We start from the raw sequence: 20,902 nt of genomic DNA on the forward strand, positions 1-20,902 counted from the left end.
CTGAGCCATATTCTAGCCTGGCCCAAAGTGTAAAGCCCTCCTCACAGCACATGGTGGGGAATGGAAAGTGATACATTGATACCAAAGGGAAGCGTCACAGTGGCTTTCCTTTGCTGGAAGAGTCACATCAAACACCAGTGACTCCTGCTTCCTGACTGGTCAGTACCAATGTGACCCGCCGGCTTGCCGGAGTCACATTGGAAGCAGGAGTCACTGGTGTTTGATGTGCTTTTGCTCACCACGTGTCTGGGGTGAGGAGGACTGAACTAGAGACGAAGCAGAAGCCAGCCTCCCATGATATAAGAAACTCTCCAAAAGCTGCACTTTCTGGTTGTCATCCCTACCGCTTTCATTTTTTGTGGTTATTATTTGGATATGTAATGTATAATTGCATGCTTTTGAATCACATATTCTCTCATGTAGACTACAATATATTTTCAAACAAAAAAGTGTTTTTACATTATCTCCAATCGAAGAGAAAATCAATGCTTTCATACATAAAAAGTAATATAAAAAGGTAATCATTAGCCTGTCTGTGCACTTTGATAAACTTGAAATGATTTATAAAACCGCTATTGTAGTGGTTGGAGCCCCACTATGACTTTAGAGAAGGACCTTCTAACCAAGGCCAGGGGGTCAAGGGAAATGTGGTTCCCTTTTCTTGGCTGTTGCATCACAGACAGACACATAGAATAGTCTTTAGTCCACCAATGACTGATACAGATGCTATTATAATACTGTACTGTGTAGATAACTCCTAGAAACATCTAAAGGCAGTTAATCATACTGTATGGCCGAGCAGCTTGACTCAACGTGGCTTGTTGGCATTACAGTAGCTATATCACCCCCCTAACTATGAGTGGAGCTATCGCTGCAGTAATTAACGCAGCATTACACTCCATAGTACTCTGTAACAGTTTGCTTGACTATTATAGTGCCTGACCTTTCATTTGTTAATATCTGTTCAGATGAGTGGGAGCCAGCTGTCGTGTTTGGACCGAAAACCATCTAGTTCCATCCCCACGTCCGGTAAGCAATGCTGCTGTTTACATCTAGGTAGTGATGTGTGTTAAGCCAGCGGTTCTCAAACTTTTAGGGCCGTGCCCCCCTTCGTCTTGTCTGTGGTATTTGACGCCCCCCCCTACCCACCCCCCGCCCAAGACACACATGTTTGTATTTTTTTTTCTCATTTACAATAACTTGTTATAGCAAAATTCTGTGTAACTGTACGCAAATTGGAGAACAGTTATAGGTATTTATCGTTCTTGTACGGCCCTTAATTTTAAGAACCAGTAAACTTTTATGATAAGCATTTGCTATTTCTGTTTTAAAACTATGGTTCACAACATTACACAGTACTACCATGCAGTAATTGTAGGGGAGTATTGCCACATGTGAAATCTTTAACAATTTCACAATCATTTCAAACTGGTTAATACACTAGCAAACACTGGCAAAAACAGCTCAGTTTTATACGGTGCAAAACGTTTTAATGTTCCTTTTCAATTCGAAGACGACAAACGATTACGTATGGGATATGCCTGCCCATTGGGTAGGTATCACTGAGCTCTCTATACCAGAGCTGCCGATAGGCCCCTTCCTGGGATGATGCACTCGGTCCCACCCACCGAGGGAATAAAACTGTCATCCCGAGGAAGCCATTTCTCTTTTTCCTTCTCAAGACGGTACGGTAAGACCTCTGTGTTGAGCTGAGCGTATTGATAGAAAAGAACTCCTCGAGTCGAATCAAAACAACAAAAATATTGCATTCGTGCTGAAAGCTGGCTCACCGCTTTCCTGGAATCAACGACTTTGAAAAGACAGAGCCTTTTGCCTTTCTGTGTTTTAGTGGCCTCCTCACTTGTGTGGTAGGCCGCTCTTTGTTATCTGTCTGTCGTGTGCGCAAGAGCGCACGGTGCTGCACGGTACTCGGTGCGCACGGTGCACACGGTGCTTGGTGCCACTGCAACACTAGTGCACAGGCATACAGTGCTGCACGGTACGTATTGCCCACGGTACTCTGTGCGCTTGGTGCTCGGAACGCATGGTGCACAGGGTGCAGAGTACCCTCTGCTACAGCGCTAGTGGGTGAGCGCACGGCGTCACACTATTAATCAGTGCTTGAGCTCAGTGTTCAGTGCACAGCCCATTCACAACACCAGGCCCATGTCAGGCAAGTCGGGGTTCCACCCTTGCACGGCCTGCAATGCAAAAATCCCACAAGAGGATAAACTTACCCTCTGTGCGCGGTGCTTGGGCATCCAACATGCCATCTTGGCCCTCGAGAGTGACGTGTCCTGCAGCATCTGTGCGGCTTTTCAGCCCCGGGTGAAGGAAGCTAGGTTGGAGAGGGCCAGGAAGGCGAGCTCCGCGTCCTCAATGGCAGGACCGTCGGTGGCTCTTGGAGCCCCAGAGCCCCTCCTCCATGACCTGTCCCAGGACCCCCTGCTAGACATCTCCGATGCGCAGGCCTCCCGTAGTCGCTCCCCATCTCCGCAGACGAGAAGGGTGAAGTGTTCCAGGCAGGCGAGGGCATTATGGACCTCAAAGCCCAGATGGCCCAGGTCCTTGAGCTCTTGGCCAAACAGGCACCTACGGCCCCAGCCGCAGTCCCAGCTCCGTTGCAGCCCCAATTGCCATACCCCCCATCCCCCAGGGGAGTTCAGGGTGGATGGGAAGAGGCATCCTAGCTGGCGCAAGAGGACACGCATTCTATAGCAGCCTCTGGGGAGGGGCCTCCTTCTCCTCTGACATGCAGGTAGGCGAACCCCTTGTTGAGGAAGCCTTGGAAGCCAGTGCTCCCCCGTTGTCTAGCTCGGTTTCAGCACTTATGGGACATGCTGCAGCCTTCCTGCGGGTCCCCTGGACACCAGCGGCAGAATCACTCCGGTCCGTTTTCCAGACGCAGGCGATGGCTCCTCGCCCTCAACAGTTCCTGGCCTTCCCGGACTTCATGGAGGAGGTATGCTCCTCCCGGGATCGTCCGGCCTCAGGTCCTAGCGCAGAAAAGCTTGGCCTAGCGGAGTTCCCCCCAGTAGACCCAGCGTGCCCGAACCCTCAATGCAAGGTGACGGAAACACATCTCAAGCGGGTGTATGCAGCAGAGGCGCAGGCAACTCGCCTGTCAAACACGGCGAGTGTGCTCACAGCTTATATGGATGGTGTACTGTGTGAGGCCCTGCTCCCTGAGCTGGTGGCCACGGAGTTACGTCTCCTGTCCAGCACGCTGCTGCAGATCTCTGGTCTCCAAGGGCAAGCTCTTGGCTGGAGCCTGGCTAGCTTGATTGTAGCTCGTAGACAGCTGTGGCTGTCACGAGCCAGAGTTCCTGATGCAGATAAGGCCGCGCTGCTAGACGCGCCTATATCCCCAGGACATACCTTTTGGGCCAGCCATGGAGGAGATCTTACAGAGATCCCACCGGGAACCTGAGGCGTTGCTCCCTCCCCACGCTTCCACATGGGGCAGGTCAAACCGCTGGCAAGCTCCTCAGATGGCAGGCAGAGGGAACGCAGTACTTGGCCAGTCCACACACCAGCGTCTCAGGAGGTGTTTCCAGGGCCAGGCCCTAAACAGCCACCCCAAACTGCCCTGCTGCAGCCTCAGTAGCCCGAGCAGGTCCTCTGAAGGCTGGCAGCCTCAGACGCCCTTTTCGGCACAGCAGCTGCAGTACTGGCGCGCTTGCACCTCAGACTCCTGGGTGCTTGCCACTGTGCAAAACAGTTCCGCTTGGGGCCTCCTCCCTTTCGAGGTATCACAAACACTTTCATGACAGAAACTCTCCAGGCCTTGGTACTTCAGAAGGAAGTGACTGCCTTGCTGTGCAAGCGAGTTATTTGTCTTGTAGACCCCACCTACCCAAAAAAGATGACGGCTTTCGCCGTATCCTAGAACATAAGAAAGAACATAAGAAAGTTTACAAATAAAAGGAGGCCATTCAGCCCATCTTGCTCGTTTGTTTGTTAGTAGCTTATTGACCCCAGAATCTCATCAAGCAGCTTCTTGAAGGATCCCAGGGTGTCAGCGTCAATAACATTACTGGGGAGTTGGTTCCGCTTTTCTTTTCAAGGAAGCGTTTATGAGTTTGCTGTGCTGCCATTCAGCCTCTCCCTAGCTCCTCGTACATTTTCAAAGTGCATGGACACTATCCTGGCTCTATCCTGGCTGCAGGGGATCAGAGTAACAAACTATTTCGATGACTGGTTGATCTGTTCCCAGTCGCGGGAGGGAGCAGTGGCCCACACGGCGGTCGTGACAGAGCATCTGGCGAGGCTGGGCCTCACCATCAACGATGCCAAGAGTCGGTTTACATCGGTGCAGTGCACAACATACTTGGGGCTCCGGCTGGACTCCAGTACGATGCGCACATACCTGTCAGACGACAGAGTTGCAGCTATCCAGGGTTGCCTCTCCCTGTTTCAACAGGAATATCAGGTCATCCTCCTATTGTGCTAGAAACTATTGGGTGTGATGGCCGCAGCCATATAGGCCATTCAGCTGGGTCTGCTTTGCATGTGCCCGCTACAAGCGTGACTCAATGCATTCCATCTCAACACCAAACACGACAGAGACTGTCGGCTGACTGTTTCTCACGCGTGCTGGGCAGCCCTATGCTGGTGGAGGACGACCTCTCACCTACGCAAAGGTGTGCGAATGGGAGTAGTGTTAAACTGCCAATTGGTGATGACAGATGCCTTCAACTTGGGTTGGGGGTGGTCTGGGAAGGCAGTATGCAGATCCTGGCTGGACCGCTGGGCATCGCTGCACATAAACATGCTAGAGTTGCAAGTGGTCTCCCTTGCTCTACACCACTTCCTTCCGGTGCTGAGCAGTACACATGTGTTGATCCGGACAGACAACACGACAGTGGTGGTGTATGTCAACCACCAGGGTGGCCTACGGTCCCCGGGGTTGCATCACATGGCCTTCAGGCTATTGACATGGGTGAACATGTGCAGCGGATCTCCTCTCCAGGAACGGTCCGCATCCGTCAGAGTGGCAACTCCACCCTCAGATAGTGGAGTGCATTTGGGAACGGTTCAGGAAGGCGCAGGTCGATCTCTTCGCCTCGGCAGAGACGACGCATTGCCCCCTGTGGTACTCCCTCTTCCGCTTAGGTGGTTCACTCAGTGTAGACGTCCTAGTGCACGAATAGCCCAAAGCATTTTTATACGCTTTCCCGCCTATACCGGCCTTTCTTGAAAAGGTCCGGTTAGAGGAAGTGTCAGTTCTCATAGTGGCCCCCAAGTGGCCCAGGAGAATGTGGTTTTTGACCCTGTGCCAGTTGTTACACAGCCAGCCCTGGGAGATCCCACTGCGCCTGGATGTCCTCAGTCCAGGCGAGAGGTACTCTTTGGCACCTGGAACCGGGCAGGAACCGGCTATGGGTCTGGCTCCTGAAAGGGACCGCTGGTTAGCCCTAGGGCTATCAGATGCGGTTGTGGGTACGTTGCAGAGCGCTAGGGCAGACTCCACTATGTCTTTGTACATCTGTAAGTGGAGGTATTTCCAAGCTTGGTGTCTGGCTGGAAGCCATGACCCAATATCTTGCCCTATGCCAGTCATCTTACAGTTTCTGCAATAAGTTTCTGTGCACAGCTCCTGCATGCATATTTGGGAGGATGGCAGCAGGGTGTCTCTGTGCACCAACCCTGCTTTCCTCCCCAAGGTGATCACAGCCTTTCACATTAATCAGTATGTGGAACTGGAGTCCTTCCATCCACTTCCATCCAGTATTTAGTGTAATGTGTTAAAAGGAAAAAAAAATGTAACATGTGTTTCTTTCCAAACTGCACCTGAGACCTGTTGAAAGTGCATGATAATAAAGGCAATATTTTCCTGCTCACGTCCATAGAAGTAGAAGTAATGCTGCCACCTTGTGAGTGGAGGAGAAGGACATTCTGAATAACTGTCCTTTTCTTTCCATCACATCAGTAATAAAGTGCTAGTAATTTATAGAAATGTGTATTAAATGTATTACATTTTTTATAGGGGCCATCCCAGATTGCTGTCATTTTCTGAAAGCTTACAGCGTGTGCAGTGTACGTGTTGCTAAAAAAAAAAACAAGCTTTAAATATTCACATCCGTATGGTGCAAGTATGAACCAAACTTAACTCTTGTCGATCTCTTGTTTTCAGTTCACTCTCTCAGGCCTGCAGATGTCAAAGTCATTGGAGCTGTTGGTGACTCCCTCACGGTAAGAAACTTGTGCTACAATATCTCACGTTCACAGACTGGCCTGGGGGACCCTACTGTAGTGCACTGTCTGCCTTGCTGGAATGACCACTCATGCCCCATGCTTTATTTTAACTGCTAACAACTTAGAGCATAAAAACATAAAATAATTCATGGAACAAGAGGAGGCGATTTGGCCCATCTAAGCTTGTCCGGTTCCTAGGAGCTGATTGATTTCCCAACTTTGTCATGTCTGGTCTTAAAGTTTGCCAGCATCAACAACATGACCATGTAGCCCATGGTTAGACTGGTGTACCAGCTGTACTTAGAGAGAAGACATGGCATTATCGAGCCCCAGTGAAACTCCCTGCCATGAGGCATAACTTTGAAAAACAAAAAAAATAAAGGACTTAATAATACAAAGAAAAAATATTCATTATTTTGTGATGCACTAATGATACTGACATCAGCACAAGACACATACTTGCCTCTGGACTACAGAGCTTGCTCTTTTGCTCTTTAGTTGAATGGTAAGACGTTCGTCTTTGATCCGTGAGGTTAGCAGTGCACGTCCTGCCCTTGCCTTTCCATTCAGTTCAATGGCCTGAGATGCCAAGCCATCACAAACTGAATGTAAAATTGACCCTTTACTGAGCACATATTATGATGAACCAGGGTGACTAATAAAATAACATTTAAAAAGCTTTTCTTGGCAAAAAAAAAATGGAAAACAACCTGAAATGGTCAGCTCAGCTTAAACGCAATAGCAATTTAAAATTCACATGTCAACATTTTTACATGATAGAATTCCCACCATTCACCTCTGTAATCACAATGCATCCCAAAGGTCAAAGTTCTAATCTCACTCTAGTCAAGGACAATGATTCTGATTAGATTACATCTTTATGATGTGACCATCCTGGTTAAGGAGACTAGGATTCATTAGCACGATTCTCCTTGTATCTTTCTTACAGCAATCACAGAATGTAATCAGTCAGGTGGGAAGGGGGGGGGGGGGGGGGGTGTGGGGGGACTGGGGATGCAAGGGGGTCTCACTGCTTCCCTAGCCTATTTAATTCAAAATATAATGTTCTGTTAACAGATGTCTTTGCCCCTACACCCTTCAACCATATTCCCATTCAGTGTGCTGGATTAGGAAGTCTTGTACAGTGTGGTGCGGAGAGAACTTTATCCAGCCTAGCATCCCTTATCACAGGAGAGAAGATAAAAAAAAGTTATAAACCCTGGATAGGTGTCCTCACTGCAACTGTCTGTCTCATCAGCACAGCCATCCCCTGCTGGTGTTATGTGCTGAAAAGCCTCGCCGTGCTGAAAAGCCTATACCTTGTAAAAAATGGAAAACATTGATTTACAAAACTTTTTACAATAAATAACGCCAAAATCCAGTAAATGATCATAAAACAATTTGCGGCGTTTAAAATATATATATATATATATATATATATATATATATATATATGTATAAAATATATATATATATATATATATGATGAGCTGTGTCATTTGCTTGTTTATAAACTCGTTTTGTAGCCTGTTCTTTAGACTTTTTGTCTTGTTTTCGTTTTTCTTTCTTTCTTTGTTTATTGTGATGTGAATATGCCTTATACTTCCTGTGTTGATAACTTCGACTGTGGACGAACTTGATATAAAAAGACTTAACAATATTTACTAAAAACTTTCATTTTGAAAAAAAAAACCTTTCATTTCTGCAGGCTGGGAATGGGATTGGCTCCAGTCCTAAAGATTTGCTGGACGTGTTAACCCAGTACAGGGGCCTGAGCTGGAGGTAAGGGTGGGTGGAGGTGGGGGGGGGGGGATAGTGTTTAAATAGAAAATTAGACAGGCAGCCTAGCTATAGCATTACTTGCAGGTAGACAAACCAGTCAAGTGATCCACATCAGGAAAAAGTGAGAAAGGAGAAATGTGTCCAGCTACATGAAAGTACTGGTATACAGACAGGTCGCAATTGTCACCTATACAGAGAGAGACCCCCTTCCCCCTGCCTCCTAACTCCCCTGACTCCTCGCTTCTGTATTTCAGTGTCGGAGGAGATGAATCCTTGAGTACAGTCACCACACTGCCCAGTGAGTCCTGCCTTCCTCCCGACATGCTTACTGCTCTACCTTAGTGCCTCCCTACTTCCTACCTCCCTATCACTGTACCTTAGTGCCTCCCTACTCCCTACCTCCCTACCACTCTACCTTAGTGCCTTCCTACTCCCTACCTCCCTACCACTCTACCTTAGTGCCTCCCTACTCCCTACCTCCCTACCACTCTACCTTAGTGCCTCCCTACTCCCTACCTCCCTACCACTCTACCTTAGTGCCTTTCTACCTCTCTTACTTGCCTCAATTTCTCCTTACTCTCCTAACTCCCTCTCTGCCTACCTCCCTACCATCCTACACCAGATCCATAGCCAGAGCAGTTTCATGTTTTGGCTAATGTTTGGATTTCCGTGGTTCAGCACTGAGGTTTATCTGAGTCCAAGGCTGAAAGATAAGATAGAGATACAGCCCCTATTCTGATCTCACAGGAGTTACTTAACTCCTTCATATAGTTGTTTTTTTCTTAGTGATTGTTGGCAGTTATTTGGATATTGAGCAATGTGGGCTGTCCTACCACATGTCACATACCTATTTCCAGGATGTCCATATAGCTAACTGTGCAATTTACTGTTAAAATGGATGCTGTCCAGAAAGAGGCTGCATATGAAAGTTTATGCTCAAGAGGCCATTTGGCCCATCAGGGCTCATCTAGTTATTAGTTACAGATTGATCTCAAACCTTTCTCAAGTCAGATCTTAAAGGATCCATGTGACTGCCTCAACAACATGACTAGGTAGCCCATTCCATACCCTCACAACTCTTTGTATAGAAGTGTCTCCTTACCTCTGTGTTAAGTCTGTCTCCACGTAAATTCCAACTGTGTCCTCTGGTCCTGGTTTCTGTACTGCTCTTAAAGTATTGGTTAGGGTTAACAATGTCAACTCCTTTTAAGATTTTAAAGACTTCAGTTGTGTCTCCTCTAATTTATCTTTGCTCTAGGTTAAACGGATTAGCTCTTTTCTTTAAGACATATGATTAGTCTGCGTACAGTATATCATTGTGGTTACAGTGCTTTCCTAGAGCAGTGTGAGTTGGAGAAGGCTCTGAGCCCCTTCTCTCTCCTACAGATATCCTGCGACAGTTCAACACCAGTCTGAAGGGATTTTCTCTCGGGACCGGAAAAGTTAACTCCTCCAACACCTTCCTGAACCAGGCCGTCTCCGGGTCCACCACCATGTGAGTAACTGGGGGCCGGGGGGAGCCCCCTCCTCACAGTCCCAGGGGCCATGTAATGTGTGAGTTACTAGGACCACAGCCCCCTCCTCCCAGGGCCAGTGAGACCTCCCAGGTGCAGTGATGAGGGGCCACTCATAAGATCCACTGGGCTTAGTGTTAGTGCTTGTAAGTCAAGTCCCCATTAGAGTGTATTAGCGCTAGCATTCTTCTATACGAACAGATTCAATATGTAAAGGTTTAAATAATGAAATGTTCTGGCTGGCTCTAATCACGACTGACACAACAAAGAGTGAGTGAGAAATACACAATCAGCTTGATTTGAATTAGCCACCAAACACCTAGAAACCTACATGAGATATAGGTCATTTTTTAAATGGGAAGAGTAGCCAGTAAGTTCAAAAATAACATTTTAGTATCAATCTCCCCTTCTCTGTGTGTGTTAACTTTCTCTCTGCAACACCCTGAAACTCAACAAGAAAGTCTTATAGGGGAATTGTACTCTCCTTTCTCACACTCTGTCACTCCTCTTGTACACTCCTCTCACACTCCTCTCTCACAGAGACATACCAGGGCAGATCAGGAAACTCGTCGACATCATGAAGAGTGACCAGGTAAGCGGCTTGCAGGGGATTCCAGGGGGAGCCTCGCATTGGCTCTGGGGCTGTCATCCAGCAGGGACTATTTCCCCCTCACTGTGCAACAGCCGCCACTACCTGCAGGGCTGGCCTTGGTCTGTCATCCGTTCCTAAGTAATCAAAGACGCCTGCTACCTTTCCTGCCTCCCTCCCTGCCTGTCTGTCAGTATGTCTGTCTGTTCGCCTGTCTGTTTTTTTTTGTCTGAAATTAAAATTCAAGTATTGCCAAAATCTATGTGTCAAATGTACAGAGATGTTTAACACCAATTTATAAGTAGAAAAATAACTGGTTGCAGATGTGAAGGCCTCTGCGCTGCACTTCCAATGAGGTGGCTACAGGCTGCAATATACTGTGCAAAGATTTCTGCTACCTCCTTTTTTTTCCCCCAAAAAAATATTTTTAGTTTTTCCTCATCCCCTTTCATCAAGAATCCCCCTTCTCTTTCTGGCAGTTTGAAAGAATATCTCAAATCTCTTTTGTATTTAATACAGTCCAGCATGAAGTGTGATTCAACCGCTCCACTGCTGGGCTGGGTCCAGTTTGATTGGTGTGCGCCATTTAATGGCCCCTGATTCTCTATTTGGTATTTGGTCTCTCTCCACAGAGGATCAATTTCCAGAGCGACTGGAAGGTGGTGACGCTTTTTATTGGCGGCAATGACCTGTGTAATTCCTGTATAGACAAGGTAAGGGGGTGTGCTGTGCCCTGCAAGACCACAATAAGACCCTGTTTATTGTGCAGGATTGGTATTGAGCCCTATGTAATGTTAAATTAAAGCAGTGAGTTAGTGAAGGGGCCTTATACTGCATGTTTCTAAGTGTTCATGGGCTGCCTCTATTCAAGTAGAGAATGTATTTCTTGTGAACTCTTTACAGTGTCATAGAAAGAGTGCAAGACAAAATACACTGTCCACCAAACACTTAGAAACATTAAAAGCCATTCAATCTAAATAATAATAATAACACAACGTGAGTTAACCACATTTATGAATTATCAAACTGAACAGTCGAGGGAGTGCTGTACTTTTTAAAAATAAATTCTCATCCATTGCTGCACAGCAAAATAATACAATTAAGCACATTATGTTTTATACAGTTTTTTTTTTCAACAGGAAGTCTAGCATCAATCCTTTTATTTTTATTTTATTTTATTTTATTTTATTAATATCTTAGGCTTGTCAGCATGTTACTTACTGCCTATAATTTTTCATTTTTACTAAAAACGGGTTCCACAATATGACCTGTATAAGCTATTACGGCATTGTTTTTTAGGGTATGTATGTATGTGTATTTATTTATTTATTTTTATCTGATTCAATAGGTCCTCTATTCTGCTTCAAACTTTCAATCCAGAATCCGATCAGGTCTAGACATTCTACACAATGAGGTAAGACACTCCGCCTCGCTCCACATTGAGGTAAGACACTCCCCCTGCTCCACATCTCAGGCCTCTCAGACCTATCTAAACACACACACACACCATGACACACATAAGCACACACAGTGACACAGACACAAACACACACAAAGACACATGTGCACACACCGATACACATACACACACAGTGACACACCCACACACACGATCATCCTGTTTCTGTGTGTTGCAGGTGCCCCGTGTGTTTGTGAACCTGGTTGAGACATTGCACGTCGTTCCCCTGAGGAAGCTGCACAAGGAGACCAGCCTGAAATGCCCCACCTTTCTAGTGAAGTGAGTGCAGCGAGTGATCAAGGCGCCAGCCTGCCTGGACATCAGAGAGGGGGCTGAGGGGGTCCAGTTCACAAAAGCTGAACTCTGAGCCCAGAGAAAGAATGTAGTGGTGAAGCAGGAAACTAAGTGTGATGTTCATTTCTATGCTGTCACTGACTTCTTTAACAAGAGCCAGGGCAAGCATCATGCATGTCAGACTTTCTAAAAGTTTACTGCAGTAAATTTTCACTTTAACAGTTTTACCTCCAGATTTTTCCATGGTTATGCTATGTATTACCACTGCACTTTTGTTATGCTTTTTACTATTGGAAACTTTTAAAGGGGGTGACATTGTGCTTATATGTTTTCTGCAGCCCAGCACTGGCAGTCAGTCCGCAGGCACTGCTAGCATGGGATAGAGATGATGCCTTCTTTTCAGAGGGAGGGTGTGGCAGGGTGACAGAGGTTGAGACTCAGAGAGTGTGAAAGTTCCAAAATAAAGCTTTTAATACTCAAAATACAAAATAAACCGGCACGAGGGCCAAAGAAAAAGGTTTCAAACACACAGACAATAAGCACAAAACGAAACTTACAAAACTAAGGCTTCCAGGCTCGGCATTACCTTCACTGGATTCAAAAAATGAACAAAAAAACAGCACGCACAGACAACCACTCTTGCTTCCTTAGCTACTCTCCTCCTTCCAGAACTCTCTTCTCCCTAATGGGAGGCTGAGGCCTCCTTTTATGCCAGCTGGCTGGGTGTTAATTGAATAATTAATTGATTGATTGCTCCCACCTGACGCAATCAACCTGGGCAGGGAGGAGAATTTAACCCCATCCCTGCCAGTATTTACAAGGGCAGAGCCCTCCCTGCTCTGCCACAGAGGGATTTAGTGAGAAAGGCTTCTAGTCGAAATGTCCGTCATTTCACATTTTAAGCTTCTTTTAGTATTTCTAAATTCATCACTGAGTTTTTAATAGTCATTGACGAGTGTTTTAGTCAGCAGATGTTTTACTTATCTTCAAGAACAAGTGATAACAGCCTTTTCCTTTACCCTCTCCGCACCCCGCTCCTCCTAGCTTGTTGTGTGGCTGTGTGACGAAACCCAGAGATAACTCCGTGGAGCTCAACACGCTGTCTGATCTCAACAGGGCCTATCAGGTAATGATTTCACCAGAGCCTCTGTGCTGGGGGATTACACCCCCCTGCTGGTTTGTGGACAGAATTGACTAGAGCCAGCTATTTTAAAGAGTGCAAGAGAACTCACTCACTGCCTAGCTACAGTAGTACTGCTTTAGGGCATGAAGATTGAACTTTTCTCTCCATCACCCCTAAGAGAAAGGGTGCTCCCTCCAGTCCAGGGCAGGCTTGAAGTATGGAGACTGACATGCTCCCTCCTTCACCCCCCCCCCCCCCCAAGAGAAAGGCCCCTCCAGTCCAGTCCAGTCCAGGGCAGGCTTGAGGCTCATAGTCTCTATGCCAGTATCCCCAGTGTTGGTGCTGACCACTGCTCAGTGGATAGATGGGGGCTGTTCTGTCTCCATCACACTCATATGCTGTGTGTTCCTGCAGCGTGTGACCCGCGAGCTTGTGGAGTCAGGCCGCTACGACACTCGGGATGACTTCACCGTGGTGCTACAGCCCTTCTTCAGAGAGGTGCAGATCCCCCTGCTGCCGGTGAGTGGTACTGCACACTACTTCAGTTAAACTGTAAGAAACTAAGCTAGTGCCTCCTTCGGTGTCTTAGAGTTTTGCCTTTGTCTTTCCTTTAGGACAGGTCTGCATAAGAAGCAGCTTTTAATTGGCTCTGAAATTTTGCACCGTTAAGTCTCTCTGTGACTGTCTCGTAATCTTTCTCACTCCCTCCAATTCGCCATCTCCTCCTGCTCTCTTTTCTTTCCCCTCTCTCATTCCTCTCTCTCTCTCTCTCTCTCTCTCTCTCTCTCTCTCTCTCTCTCTCTCTCTCTCTCTAACCTTACTCCCCCTTTCTCATCCCCGTCTCTCTCTCTTACCCCCCTCAAATTCAATTGGTCTTTATTGGCATGGCAAATCATACAAGTATTGCCAAAGTTAATGTAGTAAATGTACAGAAATATGTAACATTTTTATAACAGTATAACAGTATCAGTACTGAAAGGCCTCTACTCTTTGGATGAGGTGGCTGCAGGTTACAATGTACTGTGCAGAGATTTCTGCTATCTCTTTTCTTTTCCACCAAAAACATTTTTATTTTTTCTTTAATCAAGAAACCTCCTTTTTCTGCTAGTTTGATAAACTAATTTTCTCTAATTTTCTCTGTATTTTGTACAGTCTCTGATTCAATCACTCCACTGTCGCACTGGTTACAGAGTCAGAACTATCTGGACTTTCAGTTTAATTTCTGTCTGCCTGTTTCAATCAGCAGTTTATGGTATTTGGTTAGGGTCTATCTATGTTTTTGTGTTTTTTAATTATAGTGAGGTAATCGGCCAGGGTGAATTTCCTGTTCAGGGAACAGTAAACAATTTAAATTTGTTCTTCCCAGTATAAATTCTACTGGTTCACCACGGCAGATCCCAGTGTATTTTCACATTGAGGGTTGTTAAGTGCTTTGTGATGGTGGTTCATTATGAAAGGCTTTATATTGAATAAATTGGTTGATTAATTGATCGATAAATCCCTCTCTTGCAGCGGGATGATGTAATGAAAGGGGTGAGTTGTTGTCCCCAGGCTGAATTTCTCTCTTTCTCTGTAGGATGGGAGGCCAGATAGCTCATACTTTACTGCTGATTGTTTCCACCTTAGTCAGAAGACTCAGTCTCAGATCGCACGTGCACTCTGGAACAATATGGTGAGTTTCTGCAGAATACCAGCCAATTCTTGTGCCGCACCCTTGGGAAAGTTTACCCCAGTCATTTTGCATGATAATTTTGCAGTTTTGCCCATGCTTCTCCTTTTGTTATACTTTGCCATGGTTTGACATACCTTTTAATACACTTTACCATACCTTTCTGGGCTTCACAATGAAAACCTATGCTTTATCACATTGTCTCCACGTCTAATCTCTCTCTCTCTCTCTCTCTCTGTTTTAGCTGCAGCCCGTCGGAAATAAGTCTACTTTCCAGAACTTGACCACGGCTGTCAGCCTGAGCTGCCCGACACAGGTGAACCATTTACCACAGCACCTTGCTCCCCCTGGCGTCCACATTTAAAATAACAATGTCACAAAGTGACTGCACTCTTTCAAAATACAAGTCAAGTTAACAGTTCTCAATAGGTGCAAGAGCTCCACAGAATATCAATGGACATGCACACTAATGAAGAAAGAGTCAGATCAAAAGAATACTGTTCTTACCTTTTGTTAGCAATACAGTTTAATTGCAAATACCTTGTGATCTTTAAGTTAATTTTCTAGACTTTATTTGTAGTTAGAAATACTTGTAGCAATATACTGCAGTGGAGCTGCTTAGTACAGCATTAAAAACATTACTGTGTCCAAGATACTGTGTGATAGATAGATAGATAGTGTTAATTCACAGCAGTCTACTAAGAGTAATGGTATGAGCTGAGCTGTGGACCTGGCACGAGTCCAGCAAACCAGACAAATCTCAGAGTTTAAAGGAATGAGCTACTGTATGAATATTGAGAAAACTGAATCTAGTGAGAAGAAAGGAGAATTAAGGGGCACCTGTCTTTAAAATATTAAAGGTACTTGACAAAGATAACCCCAACCAAACCAGAGGACACAGAGTTATAAATGTAAGATGTTCTTGTGTCTTTCCAGGCGGACCCCTTCTTAAGAACCTACAAGAACAGCAACTACTCGTACCCAGGACCAGTCCCCACACAGGCGCCAATCAAGGTAACCTTCCACTTGGGTCAATCTGAAAACCGAAATGCTGCAGATTTGAGAGTGGGAAGAAGGTTTGGTCTCGCTGTCCCCTAACAGAATCCTGATGCATTCAAACACCTTCACCCTAATATGTTGTCATCCATACTGAAAGCTCACAGCCATGACAGGGATCGATGTTACTGACAGGCTTTTTCTCAATGCTGCAGCTCCACACTGATTCTTGTTTTTGCTATTTTCAGAACTTTGGCAGTGACCTCTCCTGTCTTGACAGAGCACCGTCCGAAAACATCCCCACTTCAGGTGAGGAGCAGGGGGACATTGTGGGCTAGTAGTTAGAGCTGAGGGACTGGGAGGGAGGCAGTGTGGTGTAGTGGTTAGAGCTGAGAAAGAGAGGCATTCTGGTGTAGGGGTTAGAGCTTGGACTGGGAGGGAGGCAGTGTGTTCCAGTGGTTACAGCTGAGGGACTGGGAGGGAGGCAGTGTGGTGTAGTGGTTAGAGCTAAGGGGCTGGGAGGGAGGCAGTCTGGTGTAGTAGTTAGAGGTGCTGGGAGGGAGGCAGTGTGGTCTACAGGTTAGTGTCTGGGTTTACTGATCCAGTGTTTTCTCCTCAGTTCACAAACTGCGTCCAGCGGATGTGAAGGTTGTTGCGGCTCTGGGAGATTCGATTACAGTGAGTACCTGTCGAGGGTTCATTGCTTTTCATTACAGTCCCACTCAGCCAATCACACCTGGTTTCTGCAGATTCCAGTACATAAACAAAATAGTGGATTTTAGCCCCAGGTATTATTGTCTTTCTTTTTTGCTGTACCATATGATCTGATTTCATTAAACTGAAATAAATAACAGACAAAACTCAGATATGAATCTGTTTGTATAAACATTTTAAATGCTTCATTATTGACATTCTGAGTGCGAGATTTACACTCTCTGAAATCATGTAGCTGCTGATAACAGGTTCCATTTAGAATGGGAATTATAATGTAATTGTGGGGGTTCAAAGTTTCTGTGGAGTGAGAATATTACTGCGCTGAATGCTTGTATATTTAGTTCAGACCTGACCAGATCACACAGAGGAGCTATAACAGTACTAATGCTGGGCACAAGCTTGAGACCAGACGCACGCAACTAAGGCAGGGCTAAGAGGGGGAGAGGGGGTGGCATTTGTCCAGGTCCCTGGATATTTAGAGACCCAAATTAGTTTTCAAATGTTATGCAGTTTAAGTGATTGTATGCGACGAGAGGACGTCTTTGTATGAGCTCATAGATTTAATTGAAGGATTACATGTAACAGGCATGGCTAAATGCTCTAAAGCCATGAATGCAGACGAGCACGACTCTTTTGCTCAATGGTTAAGACGCATGCTTACAATGTGCACTGGTTTGTGCCCAGCCTCCCCACTGTGAAACTCAACTCTCAAAATGTGAGTAATGGAAACAGGCATCACACAGCAGAGATTTTGTATTCAAACCAGTCATTTGAAACACCTCTTCTGCACTCCCCTCCCCAACCCCCACCCCCCAGACTGGTTCTGGCGCTCAAGCAAACAATCTGCTCAGCTTGCCGACAGAGTGGAGAGGGCTGTCTTGGAGGTGAGTTCAGAGTTCATGGCTTAGTTTTGTTTTTACTCTGGCCCACAATGACAGTATTACATCATACTGGCTGTACAGTACTGATTCAAGGTCTTGGTATTGTGTTTATTTAAATTTCTTGGGGTCATTTTTTGATGAAAGGTGCTATGTTTCTTCTTCTTTTTCTTCTATTATTATTATTACAAACAGTGTTTTTTGTATTATATTACTTTGTGTATGGTCCTACTTTCATTTTATATACTAAATATTGAAAGCTACTTTGCAAATGTAATTTGTACATCCAGACCCTTTTTAAAGGTTTACCACCGTAAATGTACACGATAATTATGCAATTTACACCCTTAGCTACTGTATACTATACATTTGCCATAGCTGGCCATACCTTTCTGGGCTTCACAATGCTTAACTATGCTGTCCCATGCTTCAGCTATGCTTTATTGCACTTTGTTGTGCTTTTACAGTAAGACACTGCTGTAAGGGTAATGGCATTGCTGATGAAACGGTGGATCACACCCTCAGTCTACTCTAACAGACATGTTTACTCTTGTCTCTTGTTCAGTATTGGCGGCAACAAAAATCTGGATACGGTGACCACTCTGCCCAGTGAGTATTCAGCTGGCACCAGACTGTGACCAGTACACTCACATCATTTCATTTTATTTTTACTGCAATTGGACTGATAAACCGATTATAGTGCATTACATTACACACCTAATTCTTTAGGGAGCCTATAGTGTACTCAAATAGAATTGTGTAGTTTTGTATACTTATTACAGTAGCTCTAGAGATCCTGTTAGGTGTATTATTAAGGCATTACAGCATAATTTATACATTTATACATTTTTTAGAACAATATTCAGAAACATTCAAACCAGAGAGGTGTTCTCAACGAGATCCAATAAAACGTCTACTGCCCCCCCCCCCCCCCCCCAAATCTGTTCTCAGACATCCTGAAGCAGTTCAACCCTTCTCTCATTGGCTTCTCGATGGGCACAGGGAAAAGAAACAGTGGCTTCAACATGGCCGTTGGGGGAGCCAAGGCAATGTGAGTCTCTGTTTGTGTTTGCCCCTCTGCCTGCCTGTCTGCTTTTCTCTCTGTCTGTCTCAATATTTGTCTGTCGGCCTGTCTGTCTGTTTAAATGCATGTCTACCTTTGTCTGTCCGTTTGCATGCCATCTTCCAGCCTGCCTCTCCTCCATCTCGCTCGTTCTCTTTCCCTCCCCCTGGCTCTCTCTCTCCCCCCTCTCTCTCTCTCTTTCTCTCTCTCTCTCTCTCTCCCTCATCTCTCTCCCCTCATCTCTGTTTCCCCCTCTCTCTCCCCCCTCCATCTCAACCTATCTCTCTCCTCTCCCCCTCGCCTGTCTGTTTCCCCCTCTCTCTCCTTCCCCCCTCTCTCTCCCTCCCTCCCTGTCTCTCTCTGTGTTCCAGAGAGGATTCAGTGATGTTACCCCCATTGTGATGCTCTTCTTCTGTCCCTTGGGTTTCTCAGTGACATCCCAGATCAGGCCAACAGGCTGGTCCAGGCTCTCAGGGACAGCCAGGTGAGTCTCTCCAGCTGGACCCCAGCAGATACGAACCTGCCCCTTTTAGCGATCCAGTACTTATAAAAGTTTACTATGGCGAACGATGGCATGCGGTGTAAAAGCATGATAGCAAAGTGTTGTGTACTGTAATCATATCGGAACCTTTTAAAGAGTAAGATACTATGTGAATGCATTTGAGAGCTGGCACTAAATGCAAACTCTGAATGTAAACTGTAAACTTCCTCTGCTATTTTTTATTTTATCTTTGTTTTATTTATTTGGCAGATGCCTTTATTCAAGGCGACATACAGGTGTTACAGGGCAAGAGTAATATTTAAATACAATATCGTTTACAGTAAGTGCAAATAATACTACTGAAATACAACATTAACTAGGATGCAACAAGTAAGGATTACAACAAGTTGTATCTACAATGACATATTAATAATGCTCTGAAACCATCAATGCAGACGAGTCTCTTTTGCTCAGTAGTTAAGCTGCTTGTGCATGGTCACTGGTCTGTGTCTAGCCTCCACCCAGTGAAACACGTACAGCAGATTGCTGTACCTGACAACCAGAGTTCCTGCCTGGCTGTGAGTGAGCTCATGCTTGGATTAGAGTCCATAAGAACAATGCTGCCATTCAATTCACTGTTCTACAGTAACAGTTTGCAGTCTATAATTACCATGCAATGCAATAATTGCCACACACAGTGCTTAAGCATAGTGCTGTGAAATGCAGCTTACTCTGACCCCTCTGTACTCTCCCTGTACATAGGACGTGAATTTCCAGAACGACTGGAAGCTGGTGACTGTCTTCATCGGAGGAAACGACCTGTGCAACTACTGCAATGACCGGGTAAGAGCAATCGGACATGACATGAGAACAGAAGAAAATTCATAAACGCGAGGAGACACTTCAGTGCTTGCCTGGGTCCTGGTAGCTGATTGATCTCAAAACTCAGTCAAGTTGGGTCTTCAAGGATCCCAATGACTCAGCATCAAAAACAAGGGTTGGTAACCTTTGGTAAACCATTCCATACCCTCACCACTCTCTGTGTAAAGTGGCTCCTTCCCTCTGAACTAACTATCTGTTTAATTTCCAGGTGTGTTCTCAGGACCTGCTTTCTGTGCCGCTTGTAAAGTACTGGTTAACTTCGTCAACTCCTTTATAAGATCTTAAAGACTTTCATCATGCCCCCCCCCCCCCACCTAATTCTTCTGAGAACGATGTACCCTGTCTTTCTCTCTCTCTCTCTCTCTTTCTCTCTGTCTCTGTTCCTCTCTCCCTCTTTTTCCCTTTCTGTGTTCCCCCTCAACTCCTCAAGAAGGTTTTGAGGGGCTGCTGTCGGTGGCACAGCAGGTTAACTCATCTTGGGGACAACCCGTGTGAATTGAGTTTGTTGAAATCAGCCCTCCTGTCAGGATGTGAGTGGTGCAGGAATGATCTGATGTCCAAACAAAGGCTGTATTTACAATGGTCCCGTTTTTATTTCACAAAGGATCCCCTCTATCATCAACGGTATTGGGGACTTGATACTTTGGGGTCCCAAATGATTAACAATAAAACAATAAATACATTGTCCAGGGTGCCGGTGTTCATGCTCTGTGGTGCTGTATCTAAGTGTATTGACGTGGCAGTGTGGATGCTCTGGTTGGTAATGCTGGCTGGTAGCTTGAGCTCTCGTGGTCTCCATCTACCAAATACAAAACAAAACACACAAGCAGCGGTCCGGCTTGTCAGCATCAGCGTGAGGGTCCGTACTCACATAGCTGCGTCCCCTTTGTACTGCTAAACTTCTCTCTGTGATCAGTGTGGCGCCACACACTATCCTATTGCCGTACGCAAACACAGCTGATGACACTAGAGCCGTTCAGCAGTCTTACAGCAACGTCCTTTCACCAAGATGGCCGACTTCCTGTTCCGTCCTACCATCGAATCGGCCCATCCTTGTAACGGCATACCAACAACCTTACTTTGCACCCTGGTCGGGAGGTAGATTTTCAGCTCAGATTTATTCTCTCCCGTTCACACCTACTCCTTCTAAATGTCTGTTCATTTTCTCTTTCAGGAAACTTATTCTGTGGAAAACTACATGAGGTACATACAAGACAGTCTGGACATTCTCTACAGGGAGGTAAGCTGGGTCCTGCCCTC

At 45.7% G+C, this 20,902-nt stretch overlaps 1 protein-coding gene across 3 annotated transcripts in view; it reads left to right on the plus strand.

The window, feature by feature from the left end:
• The window catches only part of LOC117411207 (phospholipase B1, membrane-associated-like), a 41,034-nt gene that overhangs the window by 16,168 nt on the left and 3,964 nt on the right, over window positions 1-20,902 (plus strand). For all 3 annotated transcript variants that reach the window (XM_034018499.3, XM_059025593.1, XM_059025594.1), the window contains 22 exons: window positions 969-1,029; window positions 6,137-6,195; window positions 7,907-7,980; window positions 8,235-8,278; window positions 9,367-9,475; window positions 10,035-10,086; window positions 10,716-10,796; window positions 11,432-11,497; window positions 11,721-11,821; window positions 12,881-12,962; window positions 13,374-13,478; window positions 14,536-14,631; window positions 14,873-14,944; window positions 15,565-15,642; window positions 15,873-15,933; window positions 16,244-16,302; window positions 17,155-17,222; window positions 17,782-17,825; window positions 18,168-18,267; window positions 18,712-18,763; window positions 19,523-19,603; window positions 20,817-20,882. In XM_034018499.3, coding sequence (XP_033874390.2) covers window positions 969-1,029; window positions 6,137-6,195; window positions 7,907-7,980; window positions 8,235-8,278; window positions 9,367-9,475; window positions 10,035-10,086; window positions 10,716-10,796; window positions 11,432-11,497; window positions 11,721-11,821; window positions 12,881-12,962; window positions 13,374-13,478; window positions 14,536-14,631; window positions 14,873-14,944; window positions 15,565-15,642; window positions 15,873-15,933; window positions 16,244-16,302; window positions 17,155-17,222; window positions 17,782-17,825; window positions 18,168-18,267; window positions 18,712-18,763; window positions 19,523-19,603; window positions 20,817-20,882 — 1,611 coding nt within the window. The remainder of the gene's footprint in view (window positions 1-968; window positions 1,030-6,136; window positions 6,196-7,906; window positions 7,981-8,234; window positions 8,279-9,366; window positions 9,476-10,034; window positions 10,087-10,715; window positions 10,797-11,431; window positions 11,498-11,720; window positions 11,822-12,880; window positions 12,963-13,373; window positions 13,479-14,535; window positions 14,632-14,872; window positions 14,945-15,564; window positions 15,643-15,872; window positions 15,934-16,243; window positions 16,303-17,154; window positions 17,223-17,781; window positions 17,826-18,167; window positions 18,268-18,711; window positions 18,764-19,522; window positions 19,604-20,816; window positions 20,883-20,902) is intronic.

This window comes from Acipenser ruthenus, chromosome 6 (genome assembly GCF_902713425.1).
Source record: "Acipenser ruthenus chromosome 6, fAciRut3.2 maternal haplotype, whole genome shotgun sequence".
NCBI lineage: Eukaryota > Metazoa > Chordata > Actinopteri > Acipenseriformes > Acipenseridae > Acipenser > Acipenser ruthenus.